At 37.7% G+C, this 26,369-nt stretch overlaps 1 protein-coding gene across 1 annotated transcript; it reads right to left on the bottom strand.

Annotated features, from left to right (window-relative positions):
* Positions 1–9,967: 9,967 nt before the first annotated feature.
* On the bottom strand, positions 9,968–10,696 carry FTMT (ferritin mitochondrial; the record flags this gene model as incomplete). Its single annotated transcript, XM_079917531.1, has 1 exon — positions 9,968–10,696. The coding sequence occupies one exon, from the start codon at positions 10,694–10,696 to the stop codon at positions 9,968–9,970; it is 729 nt and encodes a 242-aa protein (XP_079773657.1).
* Between the last annotated feature and the right edge of the window lie 15,673 nt (positions 10,697–26,369).

The raw sequence follows: 26,369 nt of genomic DNA, 5'->3' as shown, positions 1-26,369 counted from the left end.
GATCATAGTTAGGATCCTGACAGGAAACACGGGGCACAAATAAGATAATTTGAAGAGAGTATAATAAAGCATCTATGTATAAAGAAGTGGTTGGGGGGTAGGGCACGGGTTGGACATTTCCACCCTAGACCTAATACAGCAAGAGTTAGAGGGGCTTATTAAAGCCTGGAGACAGATGGCTAAGTAGAGGGAGCCGCCTTTCTCACAGGAGGAATGTTGCAAACCTGCAGTGACATTGAAAAGAGGGAGCTGGGAGAACAAATAACTTGATGGGACCACAGGGAAGGTGAGCCCATTGTTATGTCCTTGCAGGTTAGAATGGAGAAAGGTGAAGAAGAGCAGAATGCAGTTCTGGAGGGGCAAACAGAAGATCTCTTCCTTGCATAAGTGACAGTTGCAGAATTGGAGATTAAGTAGGAGGTAAGTAGATGAAAAAGGGAAGGAAGCAAATGGAGCAACATGGCAAGATTCTGTGGCAGGAGTGTGCATGGTGAATATAGAGACTAAAATAATGCCAGTACAGCTAGGGTATAGAGAGCAAAGATGTGGGACATGAAGTTATAAAGGCAGACTATACAGGGCCAGTCCTGCCAAGTTAAATACTTGTTATATGACCTTTAAACATTTTTTTGGCAAAACATTAACTACTCCCTTACTGTTGGTTATAAATGTAAAGGGAAATGAAAAAAAATGGTAAAACCAATATTTATTTAATACTCTGAAATTTAAAACATTAGAAACATTGGGAATTAAAGTGTTTTATTTCTTTGAAAAAAGTGTCAACTGTAGTTTAATCAGCGTTTGCCTTTTTCTTCTTATAATGTAACAGCATATGGAAATATGGGACAAGAATGTTTTTTTCATGTCTTAGTGAATTGTCATACTCCTTTAAGAATTTGGATTCATTTCCAAAATTCTATCTTTTGCACTTTTAATGTTGTGAGATATCTCCAAGAGTTCTTTAAATGAGAAACTTTTTGCGGGTGTCACTTCTCTGGGATATCTTAATCTTTTTCGTTGTAACTGCTCATTTAGGACAATGAGTTCTAATAATATCCAATTTCACTTCTAGTAGTATTGCTTTCCACTTCTTTCTTGCACTTTCATATTTTGACCAATTCTCTCTTCAGATTATTCAATATTATAAAATGTTACTGGGTTTGTCACTGAGAGACAAGGAGACAACACAACTATGTGCTTTACTATCTGAAGGTAAAGTGAATGACAGATGTACAATGACCAATCACCAACAGGCTTTAAAAGAGTTGACATGATTGGTAACTAATCATGATGTGCAGCTGCCATTTATACAGTGATTTGTAGACTAAAGAGCTATCAGCAAGTCTGTCCTTCATGCAATTTATTCACAGTAAATGTACCACGGTAACTAAAATTTGAACCATTTTGTTGAGGGACTGTTGTTATTTAAACTATATTAACTGAAATTCATACATTTGAAACAAGGTGAAGCCAGGACTACCTATGTATTTAATCAATGGCTAAGCAGAGAGCAAGAGGAACAAACAATTTTGGGAAATGTATTAGGGTAGATATAAAGAGGGAAATATGTGTCCTCTTCCAGCTTTGTATTTGGATTACTTCTTAATTTAATGTGGGACACAGTATACAGAAATGCATCATATGTGCTATGCTTAGAAGTGAGTAAAATTAATAGAAGCTCTTATTTGCTACATTTAAATTTTATGATTTTTTAAAAGGTGATAATTTCAAGTGGTTAAAATTTCAGGAGACAGAAAATGCTATACAATGAAAAAAGTCTTACTAGCACCCCTTTCCCAGCTACCAGGTTCTCTTCATTGAGGGCAACTGACATTATCCTTTCAGAGGTAGTCTTTGCATACACAAGCAAACATATTCACAAACACACTGACAAAATTTTCTCCCTTTTTAAAATACCCATTCTGAGCAGCTAATATTTATTGAGCATTTGCTATGTACCAGACAATGTGCTGCACTTTATATTCTCTATTTCATTTAGTTCCCCAATAAACTTTGAGATAGGTTGTTATTATGGCAGAGGGAAATCCATCTCCAAAAGTTTAACTTCTTTTCCCAAAATCATGCATTTGGTATGTGGTGGAGCAGTTATTGTCATGTAAGTATTTTGAATTCTCAAGTGCAGGCTGTTAATTACCAGACTACACTATCTAGGATCTGTGTATAGGTCATGCAATACCATTTTATTAGTCTAACAGTCCTTTTACGGTACAGGAAATTCTTTTTGCTAATTCAGTCTATGAAAATATGGTGCTCAGGAGGTTTAAGAAAGACTGAGGTTTGTCCAAAAGCATTAGATATCTCTCTCAGGAGACTGGCCACCATCTGTACTTGGAAATTGGCCAGGTTGCTTGGAAGGAGCCCAACCCTGAGTGCATGTCTATGGTCTGTTCTCTGAGACTGTCAGGCAGTCCCTCTCCCTGTTGGGTATTGGCATTCCGTCTGACACTCAGCAAGCACGGGAGCATGCACACACACACACACACACACACATGTACACACACACAAACATATTATTTTGTTCATTTATTCATTCCAAAACAAATATACCTATTAAGTGTCTTAAACTTGCACAATAGAAATATGAAGTTTAGGAAAACTAACAACCCGTGCCAAAGCCTGTGCACCTTCTTGATTTCATAAACTGTGTGTTGCTTGGCAGTTTATGCTTAACAGTCTGTTGTGAGCAGAAATACTACCCTGGTCAGGTCTGGTTAGCAGTTGTGCGTGTTTTCTAGTTGTCTGCTTCCTGAATGTGTCTTTGGAGCACTCTTGGAGCGTCTCATGCTCCCTTTTCTCCACCATAGACACCTTTCACCTTCGTTTGTTACAGTGGTGTTGCTGAATGTTTTCTCTGATGCTTTTATTTGAGAGTGGAAAGCTTGAAGGTGAAGTTCAAATTTTTAAAAAGTCAAGTGAGCTTTATTGGCTTCAGGAACTCTGGGTCAAATTTCAGTAAGGAATTTACACACACACACACACACACACACACACACTGTTCTGAGATATCTTGTCATGCAGACTAAGTGCTTCTCCAAGGAAGCTTTTAAATGAACTGCACAAAACCTGGTTAACAGTTGAATGTGAAAGATGATGATTTTCAATAGCTGCTAATGTTAGGGGGAATGTACTGTATTTTCCTGCAAGTCTGAAGGCCTTGGATCTTGGCATCATTTGGTGTTTGTGCTCAAGAGCAGAACAATGTCTTATGATATTTAGGGGTTTGGAGTCATTTCTTTCTGTAAACTAGATTTTTGTTTCAAAATCTGGTCTCCACTTGGCTCGACTCCAGGTGTATGCTTTTTGATTTGTAGTTTTATGAATATTAGACAAAGAGTAAAGATTATATCCCATCTGTAAAATGACTTATATTTACTATTTTGTAATAAGATCTGATAAATGAAGTTAATTAAAATATTTCTAGATAGAAATAGCTGTATATCAGTAGATGACCTCATTTGCTACTTTTGATCTCGGGTGGCCTCAGCCTGCAGCAGCTTGAAGCAGGATTTCGGTTCCTGGCAGAGATTGAAGTTAGCCTGTGGCAGTGAGAGCACTGAATCCTAGCCACTAGACCACCAGGGCCAGTGACCAGTGGTAAGGCCCTGGCCCTTCAGCTGTGTAGAAATGAATTTCCACATAGAGACAGAAATCAGTGAAACAAGTAAAGTGTTTATTAGGAGGAAAAAGAGTACGTGTGGATAGACACACGGGTGGCCTCAGACAGAGAGTTTCGCCCTCGTGGTAGTTTGAATCACTTTTATGAGACATTTCTTCTGGGTTTCCTTTGGCGAATCATCTTGCTTTGCCTGGTTCTGAGTCCGTATTTGGTATATCTGAGGGTCCTCCCATGTGTGAGCATGCATCTCTTAGCCAAGATGGATTCTAGCAAAGAGGCCTCTGGGTAGGTTGACATCACTTACTATGGGGTGGCGTCCCCTCCGTTTTTGTTTTTGTTTTTGTTTTTGTTTTTTTGCGGTACGCGGTCCTCTCACTGTTGTGGCCTCTCCCGTTCCGGAGCACAGGCTCTGGACGCGCAGGCTCAGCGGCCATGACTCACGCGCCCAGCCGCTCCGCGGCATGTGGGATCTTCCCTGACCCTGACCGGGGCACGAACCCGGTCCCTGTATCGGCAGGCTGACTCTCAACCACTGCGCCACCAGGGAAGCCCGCCCCCTCCCTTTTTGACCTGCAAAGAGTGTTTCTGCACATGTATAGTTGGGAAGGTCTCCTTGACTCTGAGAATGAGAAACATGTGGTCTCTTATCTGGGCAGGGCTGAGCTCCTCCTCCTCTTCATCTTGGAATATCTGTCCACAGGGGACAAACTCCAGCTCTTCAGCCTGGGGCCTATCTATCTCCTGCCTCACTTTATTTGGAAGTTTGAGCTCAGCCAGTGTAAGTACACTCAATTTGCCCTCTTCTCATCTTAAAGTTTATGTTACTTTCTTCCTCTTTTATGCATTCTGTTTTCAGAGGACATGTCCTTGCAGATCATACCTAGGTTCTTTACCTTGTGTTCCATTCCCCACTGGAACCTCATTCTATCGTTTGCTTCTCAAGTGTTTCCTTTTTACTACCTTCTTTTCTTGTCCCAAAAGCAATCACAGCCATCCTGTACCCTCTAGTATCTTCAATTACTTAAAAAAGAAAAAAACTTTTCAAATGAGAATTTTATATTCTGTTTACCTTAACTCCATGAATATGGTCTTCTGTCTCTACCACTCCTAAAGCCACTATTCTGAAATAACCAATGAGTTACAGAACTGCCAACTCTGATGGCCTTGTTTTTTTTAAAAAATTGAAGTATTGTTGATTTATGATGAAAGCAAACTAGTGGTTACCAGTGGGGAGAGGGGAGGGGGGAAGGGCAAGATAGGGATATGGGATTAAGAGACACAAACTACCGTGTATAAAATAAATAACCAACAGGGATTTATTTTACAGCACAGGGAAATATAGCCACTATTTTGTAAAAACTTTAAATAGAATATAATTTGATGGCCTTTCAATCCACAACCTCATTAAGCTCTGCAGCATTTGATGGAAAATCTTTCTCCTTCCCTGGCTTCCAAGGCAAGTGTTGTTTTTTTGGTCTTGCTATTTTTTTGTTCCTTTTCTGTATCCTGTCAAGGCTTCTTAATCTAATCGCCCCTAAATATAGAGCTCCACTAATTTTCCAAGTGTCTATATTTGGACCCCTCTCTCCTGTCTCTCTTTTATCTCCTCACTTTGTCAGTTCAGCCTTTTCAGTTTTACTTATGATCTCTATATGAATAACTTCCAGATTCACTTCTCTGATACTTTATGAAAGATGAAGACCAGGACTTCCAACTGGCTTCTGGATGTCTTCACTCACTCCCTCCCTCATTCATTCACTTACATTCACTGAGAACCTATAAAGGTAAGTACTGCTGTAGAGCTGTGGAGTTGGTAGTGAATAAAACAAAGTCCCTGTTCCACAGAACTTACATTCTAGTGAGAAAAGAAAGTATAAGCAAATACAAAAATGTGGCAGGTGGTGGTAATTGCTGTGGAGAAAAGCTGAGTAAGAAGATGGAGAGTGACGGGAAATGTGGTGACTAATTTAGATTGGATAATCAGTAAAGACTCCATAAAATGCCATTTGAGCAGAAACCTGAAGGAAGTGTGAGTGCAAACGATGTTCACATCTGGGGGCAAAGTGTTCTTTTCTAGCAGAGGGAATAGGCCTGAGGGGAAGAGGGAGAGAGAGGGAGAGATACCTCTTTGACCTCATTTTAAATATGTATCTTATAATCATACCATTTCTTACACTTTTACACACACACATACACACAAAACACATCTATGTTATGCATAGAGATGATATCAGGGTTTCAAATCACATAGGGCCTTGTGGGGCATGTTAAGGACATTGACTTTTGCCCCAAATGAGAGGAGAAGCCATTGAAGGATTTTGAATGAAGAAGTAACAAGATCTGACTTATACTTACAAAGAAACCCTTTGGCAACTTTGTGGAGTAATGATTGCACGTGCTCAAGTGTGGAAGCATTTAGACCAGTCAAAAGTGTAACAGAAAATATAATAATGCAGGGGAAAAAAAGAGGAAAGTTTGTACCAAAGGGGCAAAGGCAAGATTGTTAGCACTCGTTAAGATTCAGGATTTTACTGAAGGTCTGGTATAAGGTATAAGAGAAAGAGAGTAGTCAAGAATGACAGGGCGTTAGAAACTGGTAGAATGGAATTTCCTTTTATTATGAAGCAAAAGAATTTGAACAGGTTGTAGAGGATGGTGAAATCAAGTGTATAGTTTTGAACATATTAAATATGAGTTGTCTATTAAATATCTGAGGGGAAGTATCAATAAATATTTAGATATATGTCTGGAGGCAAAATCAAGCAAGCTATGTAAGCATGTTATTTGTCAATAGATTAAAAAAACCTAAAGTCACAGGACTGGATGAGATCTTTAGAAAACAAGTATAGATAAAGAAGAGAAGAGATCCAGATGTGAGGACTGATTCTGAATTGTTTAATGTTTAAAGTTCAGGAAGATGAGGGGGGTTAGAAAGGGAGAGGGAGATAAAGAATAGTAAGCAAGGGTTTTAAGAAATAATAAGTCCTGCTAGCTGGTTGAGTAAGAGGAAGGCTGAGAAATGACCACTCGATTTATTATTATAGAAGTCACTTATGATCTTGACAGAAAAAAAACAAGGTTGGTGTGGTGAACAGTGAACACAGCCTTACTTAGGAGGGACCAAGAGAGAACAGAAAAATTGGAGACAGGAAGCAGAAATAACTTTTTCAAGAACTTTTGTTGTAAAAGAGAGAGTGGTAACTTAGTGTTTGCTGAAGGGAATGTAGGTCCAAAGGTGACACTTAAAAAAAAAAAATTAGAAGAAATATCACAATTTTTGTTTCTCATGGGAACCAACTAATAGAAAGAGCAGAATCAATGATGCAAGTGAGAGAATAATTGTAGGTGTGATGTCCTTTTGCCCTTGAGTGTGTGGGAGGGTTGGGATTCAGGCACAGTGGGAGATTGGTTGGTTTTAGAGAGCAAAATAGATGCTTCAGCCATTGTAGCAGGACAAAGTGCTTTGTATGTGAATACAGATGCAAATATGTGATCAAGTCAATGAGGAGAAAGTGTGAAGTTCTCCTGTGATTACTTCTAAATTTTCAGTGAAATAAGAGGATTATCAATTGACAGTGGGGAGGGGAGGAGATCTAGAGATCTGAGATGAGAATGTCAAATAATTATTTAGGATAATAGCTATTGCATGTTTTTGACAGCAACATAGAATAAGAAATATCACTATCCAGGATGTAAATACATGAACACACACACACACACACACACACACACACATGCACGCACAAACTAAGAATTCAGGAGATAATATTCTTACTTCACTTACTTTCACTTCAGTTCTATTTTGTTAACAAAAGGTGAATAATAACTCACTAAATAATTTCATGACCCACTAATAGGTTGCAATATGCAGTTTGAAAGACACTCAACTAGAAGAATTGAAGAGGAGATTTTCTGCAGAAATGTAATAGCATTCCTGTGCAGCACAAAAAACTAGCTTAAGTATAGAATGTATAGTGAGACTGATCAGCATAATCAAAAGCAAATCATTAGGCACTGCCCCACCCCAATTATTCCTCCTATTGTGATTCCTATCATTTTTCAAGTCCTCTATTCTCTGGTAACACAGATTTGAGCTCTATTAATTTTCTTCTTTTACCCCATTTCTGAATTCTCTTCATTGAATCATTTGCAAAATTAAAAAGATTCTACCTCTAAGCTCTCACCAACATTTCCTTGTTTCTATACCCATTGGTTTCACCATGGTTCAGGACCTTTTTGCTTTCTTTTTATTTATATTTTTATTTTACTTATTATGATAATAATTGGTACCCATGATAAGAGATTTATTTAAAAAAGAACAAGTAGCTTAAGAAAATAAATATCAAACACAATATCACTAAGAGATTATCTAGCTACATTTGTTGGTATATATACTTCCATTTTATATTCATGTATTTTATATAATTTTCCCTGGAATTCTATATATATGCAATTATATAATGTAACCCTGTCTTGTAATAAGCTTATTTTTAAGATAACACATTGTGAATTTCTGTCCACATCATTATGTGTTTAATAAAATCATATTTAATAGCTGCAGAGAGTTCCCATGCATGCCACTTTAATTTAAGCCATTTTGTTGAGTTTGTGCAGTTGTGTGTGTGTGTATCTTTCAGATCTGGTACTGCAGGGTGTACAATTTCCCAAGGACCCCAGCTGCCGTGCTCTAAAATCCATTCATCTCTTAGTTCGTTGCAAGGCTGCACTTCCTGTGGGTCACTCCCAGTCAATAACTGAATGCTGGAAATGTACTTAAGCAGGCCCATTTGGACACTTAGGATTCCTCTGATGAGCGATTTTGGCTGGAGGTCTCCCAGACAGCCTTGCAGAAATTTCTGGAGCACTGAAAACCACTTTCCTTTCTTCCTTCCCTCAGAATCAGATTCACACGGAGTCTGAAGGCTCTCCCTGCTTCTCCCAGCTCTTTTCCCATTTTCTCTCAATGTCCTTTCTTTTTTTCCCCTAATAAATTTCTTGTGCACTTAATCCCATCTTGGCATCTGTTTCTCAGAAGACCCAAACTAACAGCAACATTGAGGTTGTTTTCAGACTTTTATTCTGTACAACTACACTTCTTATTGCTCAACACTTAAGCATAGCATTCTTCTGTTGGAAGCCCTTTGAAGCATTGCCACTGCTCACCAAATTGAACCTAACCCTTCCTTTTCACCTCCATAGTTACGCTCTAGCCCATCTTTCCAAACACCACCCAGCACTCTTAGTCTAGCCGAAGGCCCATTGACCAAATATTCTCCTACTCACTTTATTGCACCTCCCCCCTCCAAGAAAACATCTGCCCAGCTGATGCCTCCTTCATTCTGGATCCCTTCTTGAATTTTCCATCCCAGTATTCTTTCCACTCCATTTTAAAGGCCACAGGAAGGTGTTTTCTGCAGTGTATTCACTCGTTTTGGTATATTAAAATGGAGTCTGTATAGTCTTTTATCAGACATATCTGTATAGTTATATTATCATTGTTAAAACACATGCACAAAAAGCTAGCTGAGATTGGGTTTGTTTGGGAAACACTGAGCTAAACAAAAAATGATCCAAGATTTTTTGTTTGGTTTTTGTTTTTAATTTCAAGACTTCCCAGAGCCCTTAGAATGCTAACATACATTGTGACTTTCCAAGACCAACACTGATACCTTTTGTAGCTTCTCTTGAATTTATTTGATCACAAAATCCTTCAAAAACAGATCACAGATTTGAGAAATCTGGGACTGGAAATAGTTGCCAGTATATTGGGCACATTTTCAAGAGTCTGTAGTAAGATAATCCTTCAAAAACAGATCACAAATTTGTTATAGAATTTTGTATGTATGATTTTTAAGTATTATATATTCTTCATCTTGTTATAGTTCTTTGCATATTTATCTTACACATTTTCCCACTCTAGCCTTTAACATAAGGTCTTGAAAATAACAGGCATTTGTTGATTTAAATATCATGGAATTTTAGTGAAGGGTCATGGTCTGGAATGATGTTTGGTAACCAGAGAAATTTAGTTTGCATCTATTTCAGTAGCTTTTTTTTGCAGTCTTTTTTATACCATCTCATCCTGGGCTGGGAAAATTATTTTGATGGCTGGGCAAAAAGCCATTGTTAACGTGGGGCTACATACATATTCTCTACAAATCACTTTATTGGGACATTGTACCAGAAGAATATAAAAGGAAAGGAGGAACAATTGGTATAAAACTATGGTTTGAACCACAGATCTCTGTACACTGTCCGTAAAATAAGCCGAGGAAGCAGCTGCCTCTGGGTCCTGGCACACCCTGGGCGGTGGAGAAGGCAGCCTATGGGTTAGTTCTGATTGTTTTCATTTCCAAGGGTATGTCTGTCAAAAAGGAACTCTGCCAGGCCAGAATCCGGGGCTCCCATCTTAACCAAGTTGTGCACGTGGTCACCTAGTTGTTTGATAGACTTCACCTGCTCATTCAGATAGTGGGTTTCCAGGAAATCGCACAAATGGGGGTCACCTTTGTCTGAGGCCAGAGTGTGCAATTCCAGCAACGACTGGTTCACATTCTTTTCCAAGAGCAGGGCGCACTCCATGGCATTCAGCCCGCTTTTCCAGTCGTCCTGGTCCGGTTTCTTGATGTCCTGTAGGCAGATCTGTCCTCCCCGCTGGTTCTGCAGCCTCATCAGCTTCTCCGCGTGCTCGGTCTCCTCCCGGGACAGTCGAAGGAAATATCTGGCGAAGTTGTGCAAGGCCACGTCATCTCGGGAGAAGTAATAGGCCATAGACAAGTACACGTAGGACGCACAGAGCTCCAGGTTGATCTGGCGGTTGATGGCGGCCTCGGAGTCCGGGTGGAAGTTCTGGCGCACGCTGGAGGAGGCGCCGGCTGGTCCTGCTGGTCCCCGCGAGGACGCGGCTGCGGCCAGCAGGCGGCCGGGGGCGGCGGGCGGGGAGCCCCAGGGCCGCCTGGCGACCCAGCGCGGCGGGAGCGCGAAGCCGTGGCGCGCCCTGCGCAGGGACACCAACGAAGTGCTGATGTGCTTGGAGAGGAACAAGAAACAGGGCAGCATGGCCCCTTCTCTTTAGAAGTGGGGAAACTGAGGCCAGGCCGGCTCAGCGGGCCGGGGCGTAAGATCTGAATCAGAATGCAGCTCTAGGTGACGGGGACTGCGTCACACACCCCTTCCAGAGGCACCGAATTCCAGGAGGAGGGAGGCTGGGGGCGCGCGCCAGTAGCGGTTGGGAAAAGGCAGATGACAGTTACAAACATTGCACCTGTCGTCGCCGAAAGACTTCTTCTCTTGGGTGTTTGTAATTTACTATTTCACATAAGTTAAAAGTACTGTCAAAAACTAGACGCTGCAAAAGAAAGGATGGAGCCAAGCCACACTTGCCCTCCCTCTCTGACCTTTTTCTGTCCAAGGACCAAGGGATGGGAGAGGCAAGGCAGTGAAATAGGGAAAAACAAAAGTCACCACCAATTCATCTGAGAGTAAATAAAGGTCTACACCCAAAGAGGATGTTTATAAATTGACTTTCGGGTTACTTTAACAAATTTAAGTATGGAAATAGTTGCCAGTATATTGGGCAGATTTTCAAGAGTCTGTAGTAAGATAATGCTTTCTTTTAAAAGGACATTTTTTTAGATACAAAATTTATCTTCATTGTAAACAATCAGATATATAAAATGTAGGAAGAATACATAAACTAGCTCTAAGCTTGTTACTTTGATGTAGATACATATCTATGATGTAGATACATATTTTTAAAAGGACAATTAAAACAATTTAAAATAGCCTTTGGTTTTAAAAGAATATATATAACTGTTGTAGTGTATTGAGAAAATGATAATTAACTCACAGAAGAAAATTCAAAACATTCCTAATCCTTCCTCTACCCAGAAAGAACCATTGTTAAAATGTTGATGTTAATTCTCACAGATTAAAATAACATAAAAAAATAGATATCGCAGATGTACCAAAGTAAATATACACACTTTTAACAGCTTATAGAGGTATAATTGACATAAAATAAACTGAAGATACTTAAAGTGTACAACTTGCTAGAGTTTGACATATATATATATATATATATATATATATATATATATACACATCTTGAAATCATCACCAAAATTGAGATAATGAACATATTCATCACCTCTCAAAGTCTCCTCATGCCCCTTTGTATTTTGTAATACCTCTTTTCTGCCTCTCTCTGCTTTACCTCATCCCAGGCGTCCACTGATCTGCTTTTCTTCACTGAATAGATTAGTTTGCATTTTCTAGAATTTCATGTAAATGGAATCAGTATGTACACCTTTTTGCCTGATTTCTTTCATTCAGCATAATTAGAGATCCACTCAAAATTGTAGTGTGTATCAATAGTTTTCATTGCTGAATAGTATCCCATTGCTGAGGACATACCACCGTTTGTTTATCCTTTTACCCACTGATGAACATTTTGATTGTTTACAGTTTTGGGCTATTAAAATAATGCTGTTATGGACGTTCCTGTACAAGTCTTTGTGTGGTTATATGCTCTCTTTACTCTTGGGTAAATACTTTGTATGGAAAGGCTGGATCATATATGACACATGAATCTTTAACTTTTTAAGGAATTTCAAATTGTTTTTCAAAGTGGTTGTACCATTTTACATTCCAGCCAGCAGTGTGTGAGAGTTCAAGTTCCTTCACATCCTTGCTAACACTTGCTGCTGTCATTTTTTTAATTTTTATTTTATTGTATTTATTTTTAAATTTTTATTGGAGTATAGTTGATTTACAACGTTGTGCTAGTTTCAATTGTCATTTAATTTTAATTTAAAGTTTAAATTTTAGCCATTCTAGTAGGTGTATACTGGTATTTCACTGTATATTTAATTTGCATTTCCATAATAATTAATGATGCTGAGTATACTTTCACATACTTCTTTGCCAACCATATGTCTTAGTGTATGTTCAAACCTTTTTCTCATTTATTTATTGGGTCATTTTTTTCTTATGGTTGTTTAATTTCTTATGATTAATATCTGGGTCTTTGATATTAATACTGCTTTTGTTCAGGTCTTTATATTATCTGTATGTTACCTTCTCTATATTACTTTCTTATATTTCTGTGCACAAGTCAAATTACATTTCTAGGTCAGTTTCCTCAGCTGTAAATTTAGGATCCTACTTACCACTAGTGAGTGGTTGAAAAGATTAAATAAGAGAATGTATGCAGAGGACTTATCACAGTGCTTGACACAGAATAAGCACTCAAAATATTCTTTCATAGTTTTTATTGGATAATTTCTATTTCATTATTCAAAATCAATATATTATTGAGCAAGCAATGATGTTTATTATTACATTTGGCAAGACTTCCATATCTTATAAAGAATGCTGATGTGTATTATATTGTTGCTATCATGTATGGGTGGTGAGATAGAAATTCTTTTATTATATGAACATATCAAACTTGCAGCTTTGTAGTAAGCTCCCTGGTTTCAAATGAGCTTCGTAAAGTGTACCATACATAAAGTGGATACCTCAGATCTAGTTGCCCTCAAACTCTGCTAGTAGAATGTGATTGATATTCACCGAGTGATTTCTCACTAATTTTTGCTTCTCTAGACATATTTCTGCTTTTATTTTCCTCAAACTTTTTCTACTCCTAAAATGTAGTGCCCTAAAGAGAGGTTATGAAAATGATTCTTTAGAGTAGTTTTAAATGCCAACTGCTGCTACTAGTGTTTTAGGAGAAATGATGCTCTTCATATAAATGCTTATCCCCAAGGTAATAAAAAGCATAGATATAAAACAAATACATGAGATGTAATGCAAGACAGTGCCATAAAATAAAATGCACATTTAAATATCCCATGTTAACTTGTCAAAAATATTTCTTTTTCCCATTACAAAGTTTGTCATATATTTTGTTAGACTTTGAAAATGTGAGGATCTGGTAGGTGTTATTTGTATCTTATGGGCATTTTGATTTCTAGTATTCACAGTAAAACTAATGTCGTTCTACCAAAAATACGAACCTAGACCTTCGCCTACCACTCTTCCCAGATCATTTCTTCCTCAGTTTTAATGGCTTCTTCTATTCCTTGTAAGTCTTATATAACCTCATTCAGAGTTCATCACTACTTTTTGTTGTTGGCAAAGACTTTGTTTATATTGAGAGTATACCATGTCATAATTATAATCATTATTGTAGTTATAATTCCTTATATATAACTGTGTGTATGTGTCCTTAAGGGCAGAACTATCGTCTTATTCATTTTAGAATCCCCAGGCCTAGCACAATGCTTGACTATTTTTAAGAAGCATAAATAAATCCTTTCAGGTGCCAAAATAGAAGTGGATAGAAATTCTTATTTCGTATAACATACCAGCTGGGCCTAATGCACTTTTATAAAGTATATTAATAGATGGCTTCACTTCAAATTATTTGAGTCTGTCCAGAAAACCTCTGTACTTTGATTTCAGTCTCCAAATGAATAAAAGTATCCACTCATTTCTTCTTTATAGATATATTGGTTAAATTATTTATTTTATATGCTAAAATGCTTTGCCAGTTGGAAATTAAAAACTATATGAATGTGGGTTGTTATTGACTGTCATGTTTTAATTTACGTAATATATAGATCAAATTTTATCATATTATTTTCTTTACAGCATTTGGTTATAAATACTAAATATATATATTTAAAAAAATTATTTATTTTTATTTTTGGCTGCATCGGGTCTTCATTGCTGCATGTGGGCTTTCTCCAGTTGCGGAGAGCAGGGGCTACTCTTGGTTGTGGTGCGTGGGCTTCTCATTGCGGTGGCTTCTCTTGTTGCGGAGCACGGGCTCTAGGTGCGTGGGCCTCAGCAGCCGTGGCTTGTGGGCTCTAGAGCACAGGCTCAGCAGTTGTGGCACACGGGCCTAGTTGCTCCACGGCCTGTGGGATCTTCCCAGACCAGGGCTCAAACCCGTGTCCCCTGCATTGGCAGGCAGACTCTCAACCACTGCGCCACCAAGGAAGCCCAATACTAAATATTTTTTAAAAATTACCTACCTTGGAAAATATTTAAACAACACTCTACATTTCTGCATAAAATAGATGGAAATAGAGTCATAATGAGGGAAAGAAAAGGTGAAAAGTAACTCCACCCTCATTTGTTTTTACAATGAAGTTACTTTTTCTCATTTCTTTTTATTCTCACTTTTACATTCAAATAAGTTAGTCACATAAGCAACTCTTCATTTTCACTACTGATCCTGGCCCTTTCTAAAATTGCTTTGCTATGAGACGCCTGTAATGTGACAAAGCCAGAGCGGAGAGAAGTCCATTGATCACTAAGGATTATGTACTTGCTGTTAGTAGAGTATTTGAGGGTTTTGAATAGAGAACAATAGAGGAATTTGTCTGAAAAAAAAAAAAAGGTATCCTATATGTATTGCTATTCTGTGTATTATCACTAAGAAATCTCTCAAAATTCCAAAGGGAGTGGTTGGACTCAGCTGTGGAGCCCTTTCTGGCCTCACCCTGGGATCCATTCAAAACTGGGAAACCTTCTGGGTCATCTGATAAATGAGCCAGAACTAAACTCTCAAGTGCAGTTCATGCTGCCTCTGAAACTGGAAGAGGTCTACTAGCAAACTGTTTTATTCATTCATTTTATTCATCCAGGGTCAGAAGTGCAAGGTGAGGTAGCTCTTACTTTACCTTGCATGAAGTGTCTGGCAAGCCTCAAACTTTTAGACTCCTAAAACTACACCAGTATATCAGCCACTGGTTGGAATACTTCCACCTTCTTACCTGAGTATCCAGAGTCCTTCTTTGCTCACCAGATCTGATTAGCTTAGTGCCATCATTCTAACATGATGTCCTGTGGAATGTTCAGATGAGCCAGCTGTCTTTGGACTTACTGTGACAGAGAGCAGGTAATTTAGCATATCTCTGGAGCAAAGAATGGGAATACACACTGCTGCCTGTCCTAGGTGAATGTGAACTACCTCAGATGCTCCTTCCTGATGGATATTGAAAATAATATATACACTAAGCTCAAAAGTCACATACCATGAACTAGAGGCTTAGTCGATCTGTTTTAGTAAAGATGCCATACCTAGAACAACAACTTCAGTTGGGACTACTGCTTGGGTAACTACACTATGCTCCATTTTGATTCATTTGGTTTTTGCAGAGACTAGATTGGTGACTTAAATGGTGATATAGTAGGGACCATTACCCTTGCCTCATTTAAGTCTTTGGGGATGGCCCTGATCTCTGCCATTCTACCCAGGGTGTGGTGCTCATTGGTTTTAAGAACTGTGATGGATGGGGGCTTCTTCTCAGCCTTTCTGTCAGCTCTTAGTCCATGTGTCAAGGAATCAATGTGAAGATCCTGGGACCTGCTAAGTTTGTCCATTCCAATTATGCATTCAGGAACTGAGATGATAACAGCTGGATACGTCCATGGATACACTGGACCCAAAGTGAGATAATCCTGGGCCAGAACTTTTGCCGTATGAATTCCATATGGCCTTACTGTAAATAGTGGAGCCATGATGGTGCTTTGGGTCGCTGGATATCAGCATGAGTCAGATTCTGTATCCAAGAGCTCTTAGTATTTTTTCTTCCGTGTATGATTACCCAAGCGAATGTCCATAGGACCCTTTGGGAAAGAAAGGGAATTTAAAGTGTATACACTTGCCATGCATTTGAAGAGTCCTTCAAGAAGACACAACTATTCCTTCAATTGATGGGTCACAGTGTGAGAACTGGCTCTTGTCTGGAAAATGGACAACTGATTATAACTTTCCATCAGGGCAGCTGACATCATTCATTCTGGACTTCTTTTTATTATATCATCCATATCAAATTGACTCTTCATTCATCTTGTCCCTGGTAAAACCATGGTCAATAGGCATTACATATATGTCCCTGAAGGTCAATGTCCCCACTTGCCATTTGATCTTGGTGCTATTATAATAAGTAAGTTAACTTTGTTTCTGGTGGTTTTGTGCTGTTTTCTGGGTTTGTTATTCTGGAATCCTTTCATATCCATTGATACTTGGGAACCCAGTATTTTATCTGTAACAGCACCTTTTCTAGTCAGTCCTGGCCTATGCTGCTGAGCTTCTGATTAATGTTGGTGACTGCCTCACCATCACATTCTTTTTTGTCTTCTGTAAACAGTGAATGCCACCAGCTGGTGGAGTCTTGGATCTTATATAACAGATTCAATCTAGCATGCTCACTTTCTGAGCCTTTCCTCATTTAGAATTCTGCATTCTCCATTCTGCATAGGTGGTGCTGCTCTTTCCACCTCATTTAACGTGGACTACCAGTATTTCAAATTCCAAGGAGCCACCCCAGTAGTGTATTAATACTGGTTCTAAGGTCTATTGTCAGGAAATTAAATCCTGAGTGTCCCCACATCAATAAAACTCTACCTTACTCAATCTTATATTCCAACCTCCACTATCCTATGGTCCAACACCCCCAGAATCCACTCCTAAGCCACGCTCTCCCTGGTCATGCCAGTATTTAATAACCAAGTTTTGTCACTCCTTCTAAGTATAATCCCTCTATTCCTTAGCAGGGCCAGCATTTTCCTACTTAGGCCATGCTGAGATAAGAGCTTAATTATTGATGTAAAGGTGAATGAGTTGAATAGTATTCCCTTAAAATTCATGTCCACCCAGAATCTGTGAATGTGACCTTATTTGGAAATAGGATTTTTGCAGATATAATCAAGTTAAAATGAGATCATGCTGGATTTCGGTGTGCTTTATTTCAGTGACTGGTGTCCTTAAAGGAAAAGGGCAATTTAAAATTAACACATAGACACACAAGGGAGAAAGCCATGCAAAGTCAGATGAAGAGATTAGAGTGAAAGATTCATTGGCTAAGGAATGCCAAGGATTACTGGAGACTGCTACAAGCTGTAAGAGATAAGGAAGGATTCTTCTTTAGCATCTTCAGAGACAGAGAGTATGGCCCTGCCAATACGTTTTGAATTCCTAGAATCCAGAACTATGACAGAGTTAAGTCTCAGTCCTTCTCTATCAGGGCCCTGATTTTGGTGAAGGCTGCAAATTCAGGCTTCATTGAAATTCTCCCAATTTTATAATCAAGTCCTGTGTCTTATCTATAGCTCAGGCTACTCTCAGACTCTAGGATAGGGATTTGCAAACTTTTTCTATAAAGGGCCGATATACTCCAGTCATTATGAACTTCTTTTTAGAACCTGGAATTTACCCTTTGTTCCTTTCCCACAGTCTTCTGCGTGCTGTGTCCACTACCTGGAACACTGTTCTACCCAGAAGTAATCAGAGAGGGTTTGTGGGCAGAGGGTTAACAAAATCTACTCCACTTCTGCATGAGATTATGACTGCTGGTTAGTCTAGTTCTGTTAAGATGTGGACTGTATGTCTAGGCAATCTTGCTTGTGGAAAAATTACCCCTGATTGGCAAATTAACATTGAGCTTTCCTGAGTGTGGTGACTCTTGTTCCTGGGAACGCCCTTAGTGGATTTGCTACAAGAGATATTGGCTCCTCTGGGACATGAGGCTTTTTAGCTAGGTTATCTTCCATACTCATTTTATGGGGATCTTGAGAGGAAGCTTGGTATTTTCTTCCAGGAAGCTGTGGTTCTTATCCTATGTCCTTCTGGGTGGCATGGCACTAGTCTTGTAAGTACAAATGTTTAGTTGAACCCAAGAAGGCCCCTTGGCGGTTGCTACAGGGAATAAAAAAATTTACATGGATTTATCTTCTGACAAGCCCCTTGCTGCTATTGCTTTCCCATAGCTATGCAACTATGTCTACCACTCCTTTTGCATCTGTGTCTTCTGGCTCATTTCCACTGTCCTTTTTTTTTTTTTTAATCACATTTTAGATGGTTCTTAGAAGCCTTCAGGGAGTCCCCAACCCTTTCTACTTACCCTGTTGTGAGAGTGAATTATAATTATCTATTTAGGGTTTTTTTTTACTCCACTAAATTGAAAAATTCTGATTGTTAGGGGAATGTCCATCTTTTTCACTCCTATGTAGCTAGTGTTTAGGATGCACTCAATGATACTGTTAATAAAATGAATTAGGGACTAGAATTTCCTCAAGTCTCCAAACTCTCCTGGTTCCAAATAATACTTAAGGAACAAAGTTGAGGGGAGTTATAATTTGTTTAATAGTTTAGTTGTAGTTCATTTAATAGCTTATTTTTTGTCAAGCTCCACTACTAGTGGAGGCCAGTGAATAATTACTAATTTTGAGTCTTATATTCTTAAAGGTTGAATAAAGAGTCATGTTCAATTCAACTGACTTGATTGGATTCAGTTCCAAATATATATATATGTGTTGACCAACTGATGCGGGAATAGTAAGAAGCCCATGATATGGTTAGAGTAAAAGAGACTTGGATTTTAGGGCCTCTGTGGATTCAAGATAAAGTGGCAGAGCCACATTCAGTCATTGAAGGTCAACTGTGTTAGCATCTCAAACCAAGTGCAGGAGGATTGTGACTGCCTTGTAAAGAAGGTCAGATCTGACTATGATCTTACAAGAGGATGGGAAATCTATGCAGAAAAAACATCATGGGAAGCTCCCAAAGGTGAGAGGATAGAATTTCATTTGCAGCAGAAAGAATGTAGACAAAACTTCTGTGGTGTTTGGTTGCAATATGGACAGTGTGTATATTGTACCTTAGGAGAGAATTGATTTAAATTGGATCAAAGTTTTGAATCTTCTACCTCTAAAAAATTTAATGATTGACTCATATCCTTTCTTGCTGTAGTATGGTGCAGTTTGAAATCTTATGAAATAATAAAGTGCATAAAACATACATGTGCTGACCTTTATATATACTTGGGGTAACTATTTTAAGTGCTAGAACCCTGGGATGCCACTTCCACCAAAGATGTGGTTTGCCATTGTTACTTAAGTTATATAACACAGGTTTCTTTCAGTTAATGGCTTAGACACCGACGATGATTGATGACAGTAAGTGTATTCTTTTTAAGTTCTTGTGCTCTCTCAATATTAGCTCAGGAATAAATATGTTTGAAAGTATTATTTTCTTTATGAAAGGAACTGGACACCATGCATTTTGTGTCATAAAAATTTTTTGATAATGATTCATTATTTACTTCTGCTATTCTGAATAATTTTATAATTTAAAACAGGATAGAGTGATACAGCATTTACACATAAGCTCTAAACCTTCTCCAATGATTATAATGAGAAAAGTGGTAGTCACTGATTAGCTGTATGTGGTAAGCCCTATGCAAATTATTCTAAGTACTTTCTCTGTATCTTCACAAAAACACTGTAGTAGGAATCAGTACGTCCATTTTGACTGTTCACAAATTACAGAGAATATATGCACATTTATCCCCATTTTTATACAATCTGAAGGAATTTAGGAAAAAAGGTTTCTAATAATTCCATTTTCAATCAAAACAGAAGGAATATTTTAAAAGTTGAATAGTACGGCAATGCTATCTTTTTTTTTTTTTTTTTTTTTTTTTTTGCGGTAACCGGACCTCTCACTGTTGTGGCCTCTCCCATTGCAGAGCATAGGCTCCGGACGCGCAGGCTCAGCGGCCATGGCTCACGGGCCCAGCCGCTCCGCGGCACGTGGGATCTTCCCTGACCAGGGCACGAACCCGTGTCCCCTGCCTCGGCAGGCGGACTCTCAACCACTGCGCCACCAGGGAAGCCCCAATGCTATCTTTATTGACATGATTTATAGTAGAGAATTTTAGAATCAGAAAGGACCACAGAATTTGTCTATTTCATTTATCTTATTTTATGAATGAAGAAGCTGTGTGCTACAGAGTACTGGCGCAGTGACAAATCTGGATAGCAACAGGCTTGCCTTAAGACAGTATTCTTTCAAGTATACCGCACTCACCTAATACATGCTGTATTTTCTCAATAATGCTGTAAAATCATGAGATGTTAGTGCTCACTCAGTTACAGTGGAGTGTGGCTTTCCTTTCTATCAAACAGAATAAAGCATTGCTTTTCAATAAAGAGTTGCCTATCAGCAGAACCTCCTAAACTGAAGATTTAGATGGCTGTGGAGAATCTATTGTTGTAGGGAAAAGTGAAATGGCCATTCAATTGTATCTGTTCAGATTGTGTACAAAGGTCAGTGTAGTCAACCACTAATACCATTTAGTAACCACCGTATTTTAGAGTGTTATATGAATCCTGTGAGAATCTACAAATAAATCCTGGTCTCAAGAATCTCATAAAAACTTTTGATTTAGCAATCCTATTTTGCGAAATTTATTATATGGAAAAAATATGGTACATGGTGAATACATAAAGACATATGTTAACTTAATTGCAGGGTTGTACATAAAACTAAAACTGTCTTTCAGTGGAGCACTGAGAAGTCATAGGAGAGTCATACAATGGAACATCATACAGTCCTTTAATAGAATAAAGTAGTTCTCTTTGTGTTAATATGGAGAGGTATTCATAAGATATTTTCAATGGAAAGATCAATATATATTTGTGTGTGTGTGTGTGTATACAATTCTATCTTTGGAGGAAAAAAAGAGTGTATATGTAAGTGTAAAATATTAGTAGAAAATTAAGATAGAATAGGTGTGAGAAAGATTAAGAACAAGTGTGCTTGCTGGAAGGGGGAATAAGTTGTGATAGTCTAGAATATAGATGCTAGATGATTGCCCTAGAATCTAGTGCTATTGTATGATCATAGATATTGCAGTGGTTTTGATTTTAATCACATTTTAAAAATGTTATTCATATTTTGTCAACATATATTACCAGAGATATCTTCTATTACTCTTATTATAATTTGTCCACCTAAATATGACTTATAGTTAAGAGAGTACAGGTTTTATAGTTAAGAGAGTACAGGTTTAACATTTTTTTCTGGGTTAAAAATAATATCAATACAAATTTCAGTTCAATAACCTTTACAATAATTTCTTGTTGCCTTTGAACATGAATAAATTTCTGTCCAAAAATCTGAAATGTATTTTAATAAATGAGTTTTGTGGTTCATTTAATTAGAAGCCTAAAGCTAAGTTGTGTATTTATCTTCATGATATAGAAAAATGGTGTTATCAAACTTCTCACTCACCAAATTGATGACATGCAGTCATGCATGCCTACTGGAAAAACACTAACTAAAATAAATGAAATATGGAGATATTTTAGAATAGTGTATGCAGGACACTTTTGAGACTGCCCCTTTTCACCCAGTAATTGTTTCCATAACTGTAGAGATTAGTCATTTTTACCCAGATGATTAAAAGAAAAAATCTCACTTTCTCTATTTTCCTCTGCATAAAGTAGGATTTTATTGCTTTGCATTTAGTAAGTACTCATAATGTACATGGCATTCATAGTTTAGGTCTCTGTTCATTTGTAATCCAACCCAGAAAATAGATGGCTGGGACAAGCATGCTATAAAGGTACTCTACCTTTCTGTTTTTCTCTAGCAGATGAAAGAGGTCCCTGGTATAAAATCAATCACAAAGCTTGCTGGCATTTCATTGCTGTGGAATTCATAGCTATTCACATTTTTTGACTTTTGGGTTCTCCTGACTATGCTCCCTGATCTCTGGATTGACCTCAAAATCTCCTAGACTTTAATCTTCTCAGCTTAATTGTTTGGATTGCAGGGGTGGCATTAAGTTGGAATGTTTTCTGGGGGTCTGTGTTGCTCCTCAGTACATTCTAAGTCCCACCACCTGGAAGACGGCTGCCATGTATGATTGATTGTGCGGTTTATGTTCTGTGGACAAGAGGGTATAACTGAGGGGTCTATAGGTGGCCAAAATCCTGCATGGGTGTCCTGCTTACCTTGTGCCCCTTGAAGAAAAGGGTGCTTATTGTACAACAGCATTGTTCATGTGTCAATCTGAGCCAACTGGGGTTCCCATTTTGGCATTAAAAAATGAGGGGTTCCCATGTTTTAATTTGTACAAAGGCACTCTATGGCTTAGCAGGAGTCCTGACTTGGAAGAATTTTAATTTTGATCCACCTTTTAATGGTATTGAAATTGAGATAGTGATTATGTACTTCAAACTTAGGTCCAAAGGTCCAAATTTTAGAAGTTCAAATTTAGTTCTCATTTATGTATTGTTCAAGGACAGGGACCTTATCTTCCTTGTCTCTGAATTCCCAGAGTCTTGGATATTGACTAGCACATTCAACAATAAGTAGTTGATAAGTGAATGGGTAAATGAATAGATGATTGATTTACTCAGATGGCTCCAAATATTACATGTATGGATGGATATTTATGTGATGGGGAGTGGTACCCTTATAGGATAGTACCCTGGATTTCTGTGAGTGACCTGTAAATGATTTGCTTTATTTCCTGAAGTGTAAAGGAAAGATTACAAGAGTTTACTCTAGAAGTGCCACTGGTTGCTACAATTATGCAAAGACACGAGTCCATATATACTTGGTCTATATAACAAGACACAAGTCCAGAGGTAGCTGAAGATCTGTGATGGAGTTAGCAAATGGAAAGCCACAGGCCTTCTAGAGCTGAATGAATCCTAGATGAAGCATAGAGTTTCCGGTGGGACCCTAAAGATTTGACATCACTAAGAGCCAGCCCTTTAAGATCCCAGCATGTTGCCTAGTGTTATGCACTGAATTGTTTTCCCTGCAAATCAATATGGTAAAGTCTTAACCCACAATGTGACTGTATTTGGAGATAGGTTCTTTCATGAGATAATTAGGTTAAATGAGATCGTAAGGATGGGACCCTAATCTGATAGGGTTGGTGTTCTTATAGGAAGAGGAAGAGACACCAGGAACGTGTTGCACAGAGGAAAAGCCATGTGAGGACACAGGGAGAAGATGGTCATCCGTAAGCCAAGGACAGAGTTGTCACCAGAAATCAACCCTGCTGGCACTTTGATCTTAGATTTTTAGCCTCCAGAACTATAACAAAATAAACTTCTGTTGTTTAAACCACCCAGTCTGTGGTATTTTGTTAGGACAGCCCTAGCAGAATACTACAGCTAGTAACCCTTTGTTACTAATAAGATTTAACTTACTTTCACAAAAAAATCTGTAGAGACTGCTCAGGAGCAGATAATACTACTTACAATGGTTTGTCTTATGATAGTTTGACTTTACGATGGCGTGAGCTCTATAAGCATTGAGTAAAAACTGTACTTTGAATTTTGATCTTTTCCTGGACTAGCGATATGCTGTACAATACTCTCTTGTGATCCTGGGCAGTGGCAGTGAGGCGCAGCTCCTAGTCAGCTCTGCTACAGAGACATATACAGTCATTCTGTAATCCATATAGCCATTCTAGTTTTCACTTTTAGGACAATATTCAATAAATTGCATGAGGTATTCAATCAACACTTTATCATAAAATAGGCTTTGTGTAAGATGATTTTGCCGACTGTAGGCTAACGTAATTATTCTGTACACATTTAAGTATGCTAGTCTAAGCTATGATGTTCCGTAGGTTAGGTGTATTAAATGAATTTTCAACTTACAGTACTTTCAACTACGATGGGTTTTTCGGGACTTAACCCCATAGTAAGTAAAGGAAGATTTGTAATTTAAATATAGACTCATCAGACCATGTAGGACCATCATAGAAATATGAAAGCAGAGTATATTAAAGCTTTGTCGATACAGGCTTTTTCCAGAGATTAATTATAGTAAGAAATAGAGGAAAGTTAGTAAAGGAGGGGAAAACTACTGAAACTATCTGTTCTCCCCAGTTAAAATCAGGTAAGTGGTATGTTACATCAAGGAAGAGTAATGGCTGAGTTGAATTGTTAGGGCAAGACACACAAAAGGGCAGTGTAGAGGCAAAATATAGTAGGCAGTTCAACAAAATGTTCACTGTGACACTCTTATCTTTGGGTAATATATGTTCCTATATGTGAAAGTTGTTATTTTGGGGAAAGCTGGTAAATAACTGCTAACTCACATAAGATACTCTTTCTCAAAGCACTAATCTTCTCATTGCCAGGGTAAGCTAATCGCTTATGTGTTTATAAAGGTCTTGAATGAAACTTTGTTTTCACGTTAAGGAATCATCACCAGAGAAAAGGATAGCCATACAGTTTAAAATTTAAAGCTGATGAATTCAAATAACAGTTAAAAGTGCTATTTTTCTCTTAGGAATTAAAACTGTATGTTATTTTTTGGTAATCAGATTTTTTTTTTTGTCCTATGTAGTGAACTTGAATTTTTAAGTGACATTTACTTCTTAGCACTCATTATTTCCTTTTAAAATTGTTTAACTTGTAAATCTTAGCAGTTTGATGCACATAAATTCATACATGGGTCCTTTATGCTTCGGTAAAAGTGCATTTCAGAATCATTTTAGATGAAAAGCAGTTTCATTATTCTTCACAGTATGTGTAAGCCTGAATATACAATGTATGTGTGTGTGTGTATATATATATATATATATATATATATATATATATATATAAAACATATATACATTTATGAACAATTCTTATGTCAACTTGTATTATTTATGAATAACCTCTAAACAAATCTACTTATATAATGAAAGCAGTTAGGAAAATAAAGTTGCCTCTATGTATTTAAAATTATCTAATTCTTAGCATTCTCAGCATGTGCCTTACAGGGTTGCTAGAAAAATTTTAAAATGGCATTCTTGAAAGTGATAAATCATTTCAACAGAGGGTATTCTGAAAGCCTTGAGAAGACTATTGTGTTATGAGGTGTGATTTTTGCAGATATGCGTGATCATTAGAGCCTGTTTTTTTGTCACATGCAACAGTTTCAATTTAGGGCCAACCACAGGCAAGAGACAGGTCAGGGAGACAGATGTTCTGAAATGAGCATAACATCCTCTGAAATACCAATGGGTCAGAGGATTGGTCTGACCCCTTCTAACTTAAAAAAATAAATAAGTAGTAGGGATCCAATGTGATTCTGATGGTCTGATACTATTACTTGGCTCAAGAAAGAGAGCTAAAAATGTAATAGCCTGATACAGAATGTATAGAAAAAGATCCCTTAGAAAACTGTGAAGGGTCAGAGGTGGTGACTCATTATTACTATTTAAATTTAATCCTTGATGATGCTTATATAAAGAATAATATGAGTGACTTGGAGCAAGACTTGAATAACATTTTTTACTTTGAGAAATAATGAATTAAATGACAGCTATATGAGTGGCAGATATGGATATTATACATATTTCTGATAGATACTCATTTTCCATTTTTTATTTTTAAAAATTAGAGGTAATGATATATGTGGACTGAATCAAGTTTTCCAAGTCTTTTACATTTTTGTCTGTTTCCTTCTACAATTTAACCCCTTTCTACTGAATCAAAAGAATATTCTTGCCAAACTGAAAGAGAAATTATTCTCATCAGATTTGAGTTATGGTTTAAACTTAAGTTTACTAATACTTTACCAGAGGATTTCATCATCTCATTTCCAAACAATATAATGACATCTAACAATTATTTGATAAGTAGAAATTACTCGTGAAGGCGATTATAAATAGTACAAAAAGTTCAAATTATTTTCTTACAGTGCTAAAACTGGCCCACATTGGAAGATATAACTTACTCTATATAAAAGAATAAATTATATTTAAATGTGCTTATTGGAGCCTTTAGTCCAGGAGGTGCAAATAACTGAATTAGTCATACTGATATAAGATATTTTAATCAATTATCACAAATGAGCAATGGCTGCTGATTGAGCAAAATTGAGACTTAGAGTATATATTTCCAAGAGAGT

The sequence above is a fragment of the Stenella coeruleoalba genome (genome assembly GCF_951394435.1).
Source record: "Stenella coeruleoalba genome assembly, chromosome: 3".
NCBI classification, from domain to species: Eukaryota; Metazoa; Chordata; class Mammalia; order Artiodactyla; family Delphinidae; genus Stenella; species Stenella coeruleoalba.
The sequence above is the reverse complement of the archived record's forward strand: the minus strand, read 5'-3'. Positions and strand labels throughout refer to the sequence as shown.